Here is a 12,212-nt window from a genome sequence, read left to right on the forward strand (position 1 = left end):
GGTTTTCTAATGTGTTACACATTTCACACTTTTCACACGGATTCAATCAAACACACGTTTTTTCCTCTCTCAGAGATCGATTATAACTTGCCAAACACACGCTGCGTGTCCAAACGTTTTGGCACTACGCGCCGTTGACGAAAACGCTTCTTAATTACCGTTAATTAACCGAGCGATAAATAACGCCGCTAATTGGACACGAGAACGCGACATGCGGAGCGGATGCCCGCGTGCACAAAACTTTGAAAACCGAGGGACGATCGAAGGCGTCAAAAACGCTCAAATAAAAACGATTAATATCTCCAAAAGAGCGTTCAACTTAAATCTTGTTTTTTTCTCCAAGCATGTTTCAGTACTTACTTTTTTTAGAGGGGTGTTGCTTCGATGTTTATATTCGGTGTGTCACGGAAGATTTACAATGATTTAGAAGATTGAATTTTAGTAGCGCGGGACTTGCTTTTAAATGAGGGTAAGTTAACACCTACCACATGTGTCAAGAACGATTACGGTTTTACGACCCGCTCGTCTTGTCGTCTTACATTTCATTTCAGACAAATGCTTGTAAAAGAGATGCGAAGAAGAAAAATGCATGGAAACAAAAACTTACCGAATGAATGTTGAATGAACGTTGTAGGGTAGCTAAGAATTTGAAGTATTTTAACGGTGGCGCCGTTTGTTAATCCTTCACCAACATCAACACTTTGCAAAAAATGCAACCAATGTTTTCTATGAATAGAAAATCACGTATAAAATTAATTAACATGTAAATTACACGATTATTTCATCAGTTTTTAATTGTAATTGATAAAATATTAAATTATTTTGATTTATTGCTTATTATCGAAAGGAATTTAAAGAATTCCGTATGCAGTGGCGCCAATTTGAGCGGAACCTTTACATCTTCCCTTCCGCCTTCTGTTCCTCCTCATTATAGCTCAAATCTCATGATTATCGCATGATCACAAGATTTATCTAAGACCGGTGGCGCCAAGTTTCCGGAATCGTGTCGTAATTAGACTGTCGCTCAAAACCGACAAAATATTTTCAGTCTAGAAGCTGTCAACAAATTAATCACAACTCCAACCATTTAGATTTAAAATTTCTTTGTTAAATTACTAATATTTGCACTATTTTCTCATGAAAATTCAACGAATGTTAACAAGCGTATAATGCTTGGCACCTGTGCGCAATTCGCGAATGCGCCAAACGCTGACGATTAATTAATCATTAACCTATTGATAGCGCTCGTTATCCTTTACACATTGCTCGTTGCCGTTTATTAATAGCAGCGTAGCGTCACGCCGTCCTCTCGCGTAAAAATATCTCAATTATCCCCACTGCGCCTTCTTCACGCTAAGCGCACTTAACTCGTGTTCGTGGTGGGCACTGACACACCAATTTACATATGATGCTGCGATCTGAAAGTGGGCGTGGACCGCCACAGGACGAGGATTTAGACGATTCTATTGGTCCAACACGCGATCACGACTTAAGTCGCTCGAGTCGCGACAAACAAATCCTCGCAGCCGCATTCGGCTAACGGTTTAAGTGGAAGTTAAACACCTTCAAACAAGTTTCCCACTTTAAGTTAATCACTGATGTCTTAATCAATTATTTCATTTTGTTTTCTTAATTTTACCATGGAGTCAGCACAAAGTGATCAAATTGCTCAAACAGTGGAAGCCATACCAAAGAAAGATCCAAAGAAAAGTTTCTCGATAGAATCTTTGTTAAGTCGCGACGATGATATTAAAAGTAAGAATGTTGCCGACGAGCGCGATAATAATTTGCATGAGTTGTTAATTAATGGTGGAGGTGGTGGGTTAAATGTAGATGGTACTAATTCGGGTGTATCTGGTGGTATTACTGGGTTTGGCGGTGGCGATAGCGGGTATTTTGTGAACAATTTTGTTGATAACGGTAATCATAGTGATTTGGGTGGTGGTGCGAGTAGCATTCGCAGCGAAAGTGACGATTTTGTGGTGCGGCAGTTGACTGCAGCAAATTGCAGCAGTTTGGAGACGACTCCTGCATTTCGAATTCGTTCGGCTAGTGCGACGGCAAGTGACTGCGATGAATTTTATCAGAGGAATCTTATTGGTAAGATAATCATTTAAACTTTAAACTAAATTAAAAATTCAAATGTAAAATACAAAAAATAAATATTAGAAAATAGAAGCTAATTTAATAATCATTGAGATTAATTTTGTAGGCAAGTACCTACCAAGATATTTTTCTTCAATGAAAAAATAATTATTCAGAAAATAATTGGCTAGAACATAAACTGACAAGCTGAATACGCGCAAATATTTGCCAAAATATTTCAGGTGCTTATGTTTCTGCAGATAGCACATAAATTCGAAACAAACTGCGGTTCATTGGTCATTAAACTGAAAATATTTTCAGTCTGTTAGTTAAACACCTAAAAATGCGAAAGCAATAATTTTATATGAAAAACAAAGTAGAAATATAACTAAAATAATTTTCTGTTAAATTTATATAAATTTCCAAGCCAAAAACACTTCTAAACTCAAAACTAAAGTGAAATCCGTGAAAATAAACGTATTTCGAACAAATATAATATCAATTTGTGAAGTCGCCATAAGGAGTAAATAATATAAAAGTAATTCTTAATTAAGTTTTATAATATTCTCCAATAATTCTCTCATATTATCAGGCCAAAAACATATCTGTACATCCAAAACGGAAGTCCTCTCCTCTCTATCCGCTCAACCGCCTGCCCCCAAGTAACGCTAATTGCCACACCGATAATTAAGTGGTAATAAGAAGCGCGATGCTTAATTTAAAGCCGTTCGCTCGCTGCAGCTAAAAATACATAGGTAAACGCGCAAAACGGCGCGGCACGCGGCGCGCATAAGCAGTCTCATTAAGTGCTTAAAGCTGTCGCCCCGGAGACAAATTCGAAGCTTCCAGGCGTATCGTTCGCGCTCCGCACTAAAAGTGAAATTTATTTCAGCGCCGCCTCCGAGCAAACACATCACAGGCTGATTCTAATCAGAAATAATTATAACTTTTTAATCATCTCAACGGCCAACTTTAGAACATCAGCGTCCTTCTGCATAGCATCAACGAGCTTCTTCATTTCACACACTGAATTCTTCGTATTCTTCGATATTTCCGAGGCGAGATTCAAGTGGTGATTTGATAACATATCACGCAATTGTTTAACTTTTTCATTGGTTTTATCTTCGATTAAATTATTAGATTTTCTTAAGCGTAGTAAATCGAGAGGAATATCATCGTGCAACACACGTCGAGTTTTCTGGTTTTGTTTTTGTAGATAACGCAATTCATCAGTGGATTCTCGAACAGATTTCAATAATATTTTGATTTCATTTGGCAGTTCTGATATTATATCACTTCCTGCAGAGAAAATCATATTTGGAAAGTGTTTTTTCATTAATTCATCAATATTTTGCTTTAAATCGGTGAGAGCTGCATCCTTAACGCGTAATTCGTTGACTTTTTCAATTAGTTTCAGTTCGCGGTTGACCAACTCTTTAATTTTCGTTATCTGTTCAATATTTTTTCCTTCGAGATTGAATGCAGTTGAATCTACTTTGATTGCTTGTTCTTTATCGACACTAGTTGGACAGATGCACGGCAATTTCGTTAATTGATTGATTAAAGTCGGATCACCATTTTTGTTAAGATGTTTTAACAAATTAAACGTAGCTATTGCTTGAGTGGTGATTTTTAGCTCAAATACACGTTGTTGTAGTTGATTTTCTTCAGATTTTAAGTCTCTGATGGCTTTTTCATATTCGCAAATTATTTTCTCCCAAAATTCGTCTTGTTTATGAAGAATCGCACTTGTCACTGAACAAGTATCTATTTCTTTTGCACTCGCCATTTTTTAAACATCAAAATTACTACGAATTTAGATTTAAAAATGAATTTTTATAAATGTCACATGATAATTTTTTTATCAACAAAATTTTGTTTTATTCGGTAAAAGTTTTAAATTCGGGGTTTATCCATTTCCGAAACGAGTGAAAAGCAACGTTTTGGGCTACGAGAGAGATATTTAAATGACATACATGTGTACAGTGAAGAAGCGGGCGCGTTCGCGAAGGCGCATATATCAGCCGCTAATTGACAGGCGCTCGGAGACAAAGTGACACTAAACGATGTCTAATTACCATGGGCAGGCGCGGCGCGCAGCTCAGCAGAGAGGAAAAGCTTTATTATTCCACACAACCCACCTGAAAACAGCACGCATTGTTTTCCTCATTTTCTGATGACACAAACGACGCCCGAAAAAAAAGACTATATTGTGCATCAAACGCACCAGCAAGATTTCATTTTCGTTTGTTTTTCGAGTAATTAACGCGCTTTTTAGAGTTACCACGACATCCGTCGCAGCGCATTTCGAGATCTTCAAATTGCAATTAACACATCGTGCGGAGAAACAATAAGAGCGACAAAAAAGGAGTTTCGTAGAATATGAAACATTTTCAACAATGAAAAATCAAAACCCAAGTAATTATTGCGTTGTAAGAAATGAAATGCTGATCCATTTGAAATGGTTCGTGTTGTGATGTTGAGTGCGCTGTTGAGTAATGAGTTTGGCTTATTTGTGGATGCAGCCTATGCAACAGTTGCACACTGAAGAGGGAATACTAATTACGGTAACACGACACTTGTGTCTAAACAAGCGCGTATAAATTGCCGAAAACGAGACGTAGCCGGTAATTAATTTCTTCCGACGGCGCTCGGCTATCAACCCTTTTCCGATTCGTTTCACTCCGCTTTCGCTTTACTTTTTTTACTCTCAGCTCACTTAACTCTACACTCATCTTCAAACACTCGAATGTTTAAAAATAACACCACCACATTATTAACGGTACCTAATCACATTTCTAATCAGCTTAAAATTTGTCATCATGAATTAAGCTCTAAAAATGCCAGAAAATGTTTGCGTTCGAAGTTTAACATTTATTTTTGAATTTATGTAATTTAATAGTATGACCTAAAACTCATCATGGAGCAATAAAAATCGAATCGTTTTTATATGATGGCGTCGCGTTGCTTGAAGTTGTTTCACGCTTTTTAAAAATAAATAAAAAGGCACACACACAGAGGGGAATAATAGATAATTTAGTGGCGCGTACGCTGTGGCAGGTTGAGCCGTCGCGATCAGCGCAAGATCAAACGATTCACGCGTTTGATACACGAGAACGCAATAAATAAGTCGAACCGGTGCAAACAGCGCGTAAATTCGGTCTTTTGCTCACACGTTACTCTCGTTTGCTTGTACGCGCTCAAAGAGTTCACTTTTAAATACCTTTTAAATGCTTTTAATTTTAACTGCATCCAACTTGCAACTTTAAATTCAAGAAACAAACATTACGCTGTATTTTTCAGCAGTATTCAGAGAAATGTTATGAGAATTTATAATCTGGAATGTTCAAATTTCAATTTACATCCTGTGGTGTTTATTACAGTTGCCCTGCTTGTACTTTTACGATCTGTCGAATGATATCGCTTTTTTTCGTTTTGCATTTATGTTTTGTCCCCAGAAACACACAACACTGACAAAATAATTTACAACTGCGCGCGTAAATCACGCAATAATTGCATTCGACGCTGTGCACATTCACCAAAAACCGCTTGATTCTCTTCGTCCCAACTTTCCAAGTGTCATAATTTACGCGCAGATCGTTTACGACCGAAGTTAAAGTCCACAGAAGATTTCAGCCAAGTTTACGAATTTGGCTAATTGTTAATGAAATGGCGGTCGGAAGCTAAGGCGTCGACAACAGACGTAGACATCGCCCATGTAGATAAAAATGATCACACCCGCACCTTATGAGATTTTGTGAAAATAAAAACGACGTTTTACGATCGTGGAATAGCTCGGCGGTGTGCATTCGTTTCTACATTGTGCGAACGCCGCTTAAAATCTAATTCTGGCCGCAAATTAGCTTCAACGCGCTTCAACTTACTCCGCGCTGTCGCGGCTCTTCTTCCAGCAATAAATTTTGTCACGGCAAATTGCGCCCGCCGAGAGACATTCTTACAAGCTCTACAAGAGAGGCAGCAAAAGCGACGCATAAAAAACTTAAACGATTTACGATCGTCTCGTGTTTCTGCTTTCAGATGCAAAATCCGACGACGACAGGAAGAAGCGACCTCGCACCGCCTTCACCGCCGCACAGATCAAGTCACTGGAAGCAGAATTCGAACGCAACAAATATCTCTCTGTTGCTAAGCGTTGTCAATTGTCCAAAACGTTAAAACTCACTGAAACTCAAGTAATAATACAGCCGAAACACCTTCTAATGTGCAAGTAATTAAAATTAAATATTTTACTACTTACAGATTAAAATATGGTTTCAAAACCGACGAACAAAATGGAAGCGCAAGTATACCAATGATATTGAAATACTCGCTCAGCAGTACTACAATTCCATGGGTATCTTAACACCTAGACCAATTTTTCTTGGCGATCGTTTATGGTTCTTCAACTACAATAATCAAAATGGCGTGCCACAACCGTGTCCTCTGCCACCAAACGCAATGCAAAACTTAAACCTGCCACCTGCATCACATTCGTCGCAATGTCTACCACCATCGTATGAATTTCACAACGATGTTCCACCAAGTGTAGAAAACTCACCCATTTTACAATTGCAAAACTTTGGGCGACACTTTGATAACTCATAACTTGCAATGGAGGCAATTGTAATATTTTATAAGAAAACGCAATTCAGTTTTAAGGCAAATGTGTAATATGTAATAAACAAATAATTATTATTCTTACTTATTAAATCACCTGGATATTAAGAGCAGAGTTGTCGGCTTCCATCTTCGCGGACATTATTTGATTGTAGGCTTCGTCTTCGTCGTCTAGCATCGCCAACATTCTCTTTTTGTAACTGAAATAAGCAAGCAAGCAAGTCATTTAAAAATGTTAGTAACCGGTACTGTTAGCGCCATCTACCCATTGAAAACATTACTATAACCTCAAGCACACTACTTGAAAAATAATTACTCACATTTCACTATCTGGATTATTTTCAGGATTCCGACACCGTTCTAGTTTCTTGTCCAGTAGCTTCAATTGATTCTTATCTGGCAGAACGTCGGTTACTTTCACCATGCTTCTAATTCCCTTTACAGCCTCAATTAATGTCATTAAATTATCCTGACCTTCTTCACCAAACAAAGTGTCAGTCACATATGAGTCTAAATTTTCTTGTAGTTTACTAGCGGCATGTAACACAGCTGCTAACGCTATTTGACTGGGTGAATACAACAAAATACCGTCTGTAAGATATATGCTATCAAAAAGATCATCGATTCCAGGTCGAAGACGTTCTGGATCATTTAAAGTAGATCTAGTTTTAATGTCGATTAAAAGTCCTTCTACTGGCCGGAAAGGATTGTGTATTGTAAGATTAAATTTCAACTGCTCCATTAAAAGCAATTCATTGTTGAGAATGATGTCTGAGGCTTTGCCGCGATCACCTTTGATATTGGCGACAAATTGCGAAATGGAAACGTGGAATTCTTCAACTTTTGAAGCTAAATAAATGCATGTCACCCTGTAAATTTTAAAATAATGTAAAAATATCTGTTTTTATCCAATGTTAGGAAATATAACTTACATAATCTCCTTTGGATGATAATTCATCACAGAATTATAAATGTAGAAACGTTTGAAGTAATGAAACGCCGTGCCAACCACATATTTTGGCATAGGTGGCTGGAAATTTCTGCAGAAATCTCTCAAATGAAACTCAAATTTCCTCACCATTATGCACTCCTCCTCAGGAGTTAAGAAGTATTCATATTTTTTAGCATCCTTAAATAATAAAAATTTAATATATTATTACAAACATCACTTTATCTGCAACAATGCTGTAAATTACAACACTTACAGGAACGTTTCTGCCATATCTACAAATGTGTTCAGCATTTGTGCTTTCTCTAAGCGCAGTTACTTCATCTTCACTGGAGAACATCCAAGTTCTTGATTGAGTACTATTGGGAAACATGTTTTATAGAAAAATACTGTTTGGTGCACTACTAGAGGATTAAAATTAATCGATGTTATAGTTTAAAACATAAGTAACATGATGAGTATGAGAACAATTTGAACCAAACAGTGTGGTTATGCTAGTTACCAGTGAATTTTAGTATCAGCTTCAAAGAAAACTCAGTAGATGGCGCTATGTACACGTATTTTGCTTTAATTTAATTTTATTTGATACAAAATCATCGCCAGATGTCGTGCAAAGTACCAAAATTTAATGTAATAAGTAAATAATTATAAATAATTAATTAAAAACATTATATCTTATTAATTTTACTATAAATTTATACATAACTTAAATATATATGATTTTTAATATAATAAATGATTAATTTTTGAGTTATTTAAAACTACAAACTTAAAACCATTAAAATTGCTTTAAAAATAATTCCATATAATTATTTCGGTGTTTTAAATGTTTACAGAGTTTACATTGTTGAGTTGCAACCTTGTTGTTAGCATGCGTATGCATTTACATGATTCAATTTTGTTCGTCAGCCTGTATCGTCATGTGATGAGCAGAAAACAGACGACCGACGGTGTCATGGCGTAATAAAATTACGATAACGATGGCGTTAGATTATTAGCTCATGCCCATCATTCCGTCATTGTTGTCGAAGGCACGGAGGCACGGAGGCAGTTAACCGACGGCGTGGGTGCGCCGCTAATGGCGGCGCATCGTTATGATAACGCGGCGAGTCGCGGGCAATTACCGCGCGTTTTTCGAAACGGCCGCGCCTCGAAAGCCAACAAAAAACAACGCACACACTCTATTCAATCTTCAATCTAATCAATCTAATTCGATTTAGTACCAGTGCAAAGGACCAGCTGTTGTTTAGTTTATTTTTTAGTCAAAAATTTCAGTACATAAACCGTTTATTGTTGCAATTATGTAATATTTCTTTTGTTTTTTGAGTTTTCTTTGTTTTCTTTGTGTTTTTACCGCACTTTGTTGGTGTTTTGTTTGAATTTATAGTTTGACAAGTATGATACGCTCGTTTCTTGCCACACGAGTTTATTCCACGTCGAGTGAGTGATAATAACACGTTGCTAATTATTAATTATTGGTTGCGGCGAAGGTGCGCCCGCCCGACGCGCAAATGAGTGACAAGGACGTTGGCGTCATGTCATTTCTTGCAATATCTACCAACAAGAAATCATCAAATATCCACAAAAATTTCATTTCCATTAAAAAAGAAAACAAAAAACCGAAAAAAAAAACACCGAAAACAAATGATATTATTACTATTACTTATTCATAACCTTAATCTTCATCCATTGTTTGCATTACTTTGTTTTATTCTGTTTTGTTTCTTCGACTACTTTGCCAGTTAATAATATAATTGAGTGGCGTCATGTTAATGTTATGATTGTTTAATTCGTTGATATACGCACATTGTTTGAGTGTGTATGCGAGTATCATGTATCATGTGTATCGCGATATGCGAATAAAGCAAACAAAAATGCGCCTAATGACTGTAATTACGCGGATATAATTGAATATTACGGCGTATCTCGAGCGCGCCTCGCGCATCGAGACAAACACACACACGGCCAACATTGTGAGTGAGCATTCAAGCACTTATTCTATACCGGCTGAAGGCGGGTGGATTTTTAATAAAAATGTTGTTGCATTAATTGCTCGCCGACGGAGGCGAGAGACGATTGTGTAAATGAGACGAAGAATTATGTTGCAAAGAAATGAAACATATCCGCGATGATACTCTTCATAGTCTTCATGGAACAATAGGTAAGTCATGCGAAAACCGAAGATAATTAATTAAATAAACTTTATCGAAGTACAAAAATAACAGAGGTTATGTACAATGTAAATATAGAAAGATTTGTGCACAGTTTTGAAGCTATTTTTTGTTTTTATCGCCAAAATTGCAATTTTTCTTCTTTTAAGACTCTATTAACCTTATTTTAGTCGTTTTTCTATTGTTTAACATAACCTATCCTAACCTATCCTAACCTAATCTAACCTAAAACCCTATTTTTACTGATTTTACTTTAAAAAATAAAATTTATTTCTTTTCCTTTAGAATATAATAAACCAAAGCAAAACTATAAAAATACAATGATTTATTTGTTGAATAAAATGTTCAATGTTCAACATTTAACCTGTTTAAACTTTGTAATCGCAAGTATCTCGAGTGAAATAAATCTTTTGAAATTAATCCCGCGTTGGAAATACCGCTGCTGTTGTTGTGGTTACTGTCGTTTGTTCTGTGGAATCTTTTGATGCCTCGAAGGGTTTTCCTTCTTTGTAAACGTATCTATGGCTTGTATGGCTTGCATGGGTCGAAGTGGATTGTGGGCTCAGTAGACACAACGAACACTGAACATGGTGAGCATGTAACGTAAATGTATTGGACATTGTTATGTTGTTATACCTTGTATAATTCTAGTTAACAATACGTTGTCCTGATTTGGCGTCACACCTTCGCACTTTTGCCCGGGAAGGCAATACCTGAGGTGTTAAAGTGCCAATTGGGATTTATTTCGGTGCGATTTAGGTATATTTATATCCGACGGATTGCGGACAGTTTACAGCAATCAAGTAATCATAGAATTATAGAATTGTACATAAATTGTAAAGCTTAATAATATTTATTTTATATGAGTTTTGAAGAGATTTGTTGGTAGAAAATTGATTTAAGTATAAAGTAACAAAAATATATTGTTAAATATCACCACAACACTGTAGGGAAGGTTGGCCAAGTCGTACCTCTAAAATACAATTGGCCCTAGATTGAAAGTTTTGCAACATAATGTCAGTTTTTCGACATATTTACCTGCTTTAGTTAATACAGATTTAATTCGTATGAGAAAAATTAATCAGAAATGTTTATATTTTTGTAAAACATCGATTTAACAAAAATGTGTGAACGGTACGACTTAACAAACCGGTACCCTAAGTCGTACCATCGATAGCCTAAGTCGTACCTATGCCAAAGAAATATCAAAATAAGAATATATATTAGTTTAATAATAATGTAATTATTTGCAAGGTATTTTATACTCGTTTGGACACCCCAACACATTTGTCATGCATCCAAATTTTGCATTTGAGGCACTGAATCATACTATCTTCCCTATTCTCATCACGCTAGTAAAGTATCTTCGGCGCGCAACCGTAGCGCCGCCTCGTGGCGCAGCTGAAACCTTGAGTCCCATATGTTCTATAGGTACGACTTAAAAAACGCAAAGGGGTACGAGTTAGCAAACATGTGCTTCCCGCTTAAAACAACCTTAAACAATATATCAGAAGGATTATTTAACAAAATCCATGTAGAAAACAATACATGGATAGATGTATAACCAATATTTAACATGCAACACATATTTAGTGGTGTTTTACTGACCACCAATGCTTTCAAGCTCCACGAGAAATTGGATGAGCACGAGGAGCAAAACTATTTTTGCGCATAACTTCTCAATACTGATTTGGCGGGAACTGATTAAAGAATATGCTTCTAGTATGATTTTATGCTGTCCGAATACAGCATTTTAAGTTGCATAAAGTGCTTTCAAGTTAGAGAAAAGACCGAGGTACGACTTACGTGACGGTACGACTTAAGCGACTTTCCCCTATATTGAATATTATTAAACTTTTGTTAAAATTGCATTTTTGGTTGTTTTGCAACTTTTACAACTGTTTCAGTGAAAAATTCTTCAAAAACTTAAAATTTGTTGACAACTCACAAAAACACCTAATTAAACATTGAGTAACAGTAATTACGGTAATTAACTATATGTTAGACTAATAATAATAATAATAATATCAAAATAAAACAAAGAAACACTTTCAATTTATTAAACGTTAAGAAAATTTACTTTTATTGCAAAACTAGACAGAGTATTGTCACGATTTTGTTAAATTTGGGTAAATCTTAAGTAGAATCTTCTATAAAACTATCCACAACTCTATAAATGCCCCAATTTACTCTTAATTTAAAGAAAATAAAAATTTGAACTCAAAAATCTAAAGAAAACTCTCTTTCCTATGATTGTCAATGACTTTCTGTGTTACCCACATTCCAAGTTACAGTTGTAACGTAATTTTTACATTTGTGTTAGTCTTCTTCTGTTTCTCCTTTATCTGTGTGTTAGTGCGCGGTGTGCGCGGGTTAAGACCGGTCGTTTC

General features: G+C 36.1%; 2 protein-coding genes across 2 annotated transcripts; one reads left to right on the forward strand and one right to left on the reverse strand.

Annotated features, from left to right (window-relative positions):
* The first annotated feature begins 1,539 nt into the window (after positions 1 to 1,539).
* On the forward strand, positions 1,540 to 6,839 carry LOC135801847 (T-cell leukemia homeobox protein 1-like). Its single transcript, XM_065315372.1, has 3 exons — positions 1,540 to 2,100; positions 6,124 to 6,278; positions 6,346 to 6,839. Exons 1-3 carry the CDS (start codon positions 1,641 to 1,643, stop codon positions 6,688 to 6,690), a joined length of 960 nt encoding a protein of 319 aa, XP_065171444.1. The 5' UTR covers positions 1,540 to 1,640; the 3' UTR covers positions 6,691 to 6,839.
* CycH (cyclin H) lies at positions 6,733 to 8,159 on the reverse strand. The gene is made up of 4 exons (XM_065315371.1): positions 7,908 to 8,159; positions 7,635 to 7,831; positions 7,023 to 7,571; positions 6,733 to 6,902 (listed from the first exon to the last, which is right to left on the reverse strand). Exons 1-4 carry the CDS (start codon positions 8,022 to 8,024, stop codon positions 6,791 to 6,793), a joined length of 975 nt encoding a protein of 324 aa, XP_065171443.1. The 5' UTR covers positions 8,025 to 8,159; the 3' UTR covers positions 6,733 to 6,790.
* Between the last annotated feature and the right edge of the window lie 4,053 nt (positions 8,160 to 12,212).

This window comes from Atheta coriaria, unplaced genomic scaffold (assembly GCF_025399875.1).
Source record: "Atheta coriaria isolate IRGN ID8LTWV9N9 unplaced genomic scaffold, Caltech_Dcor_3.1 hic_scaffold_13_pilon, whole genome shotgun sequence".
In the NCBI taxonomy this organism is placed as follows: Eukaryota; Metazoa; Arthropoda; class Insecta; order Coleoptera; family Staphylinidae; genus Dalotia; species Dalotia coriaria.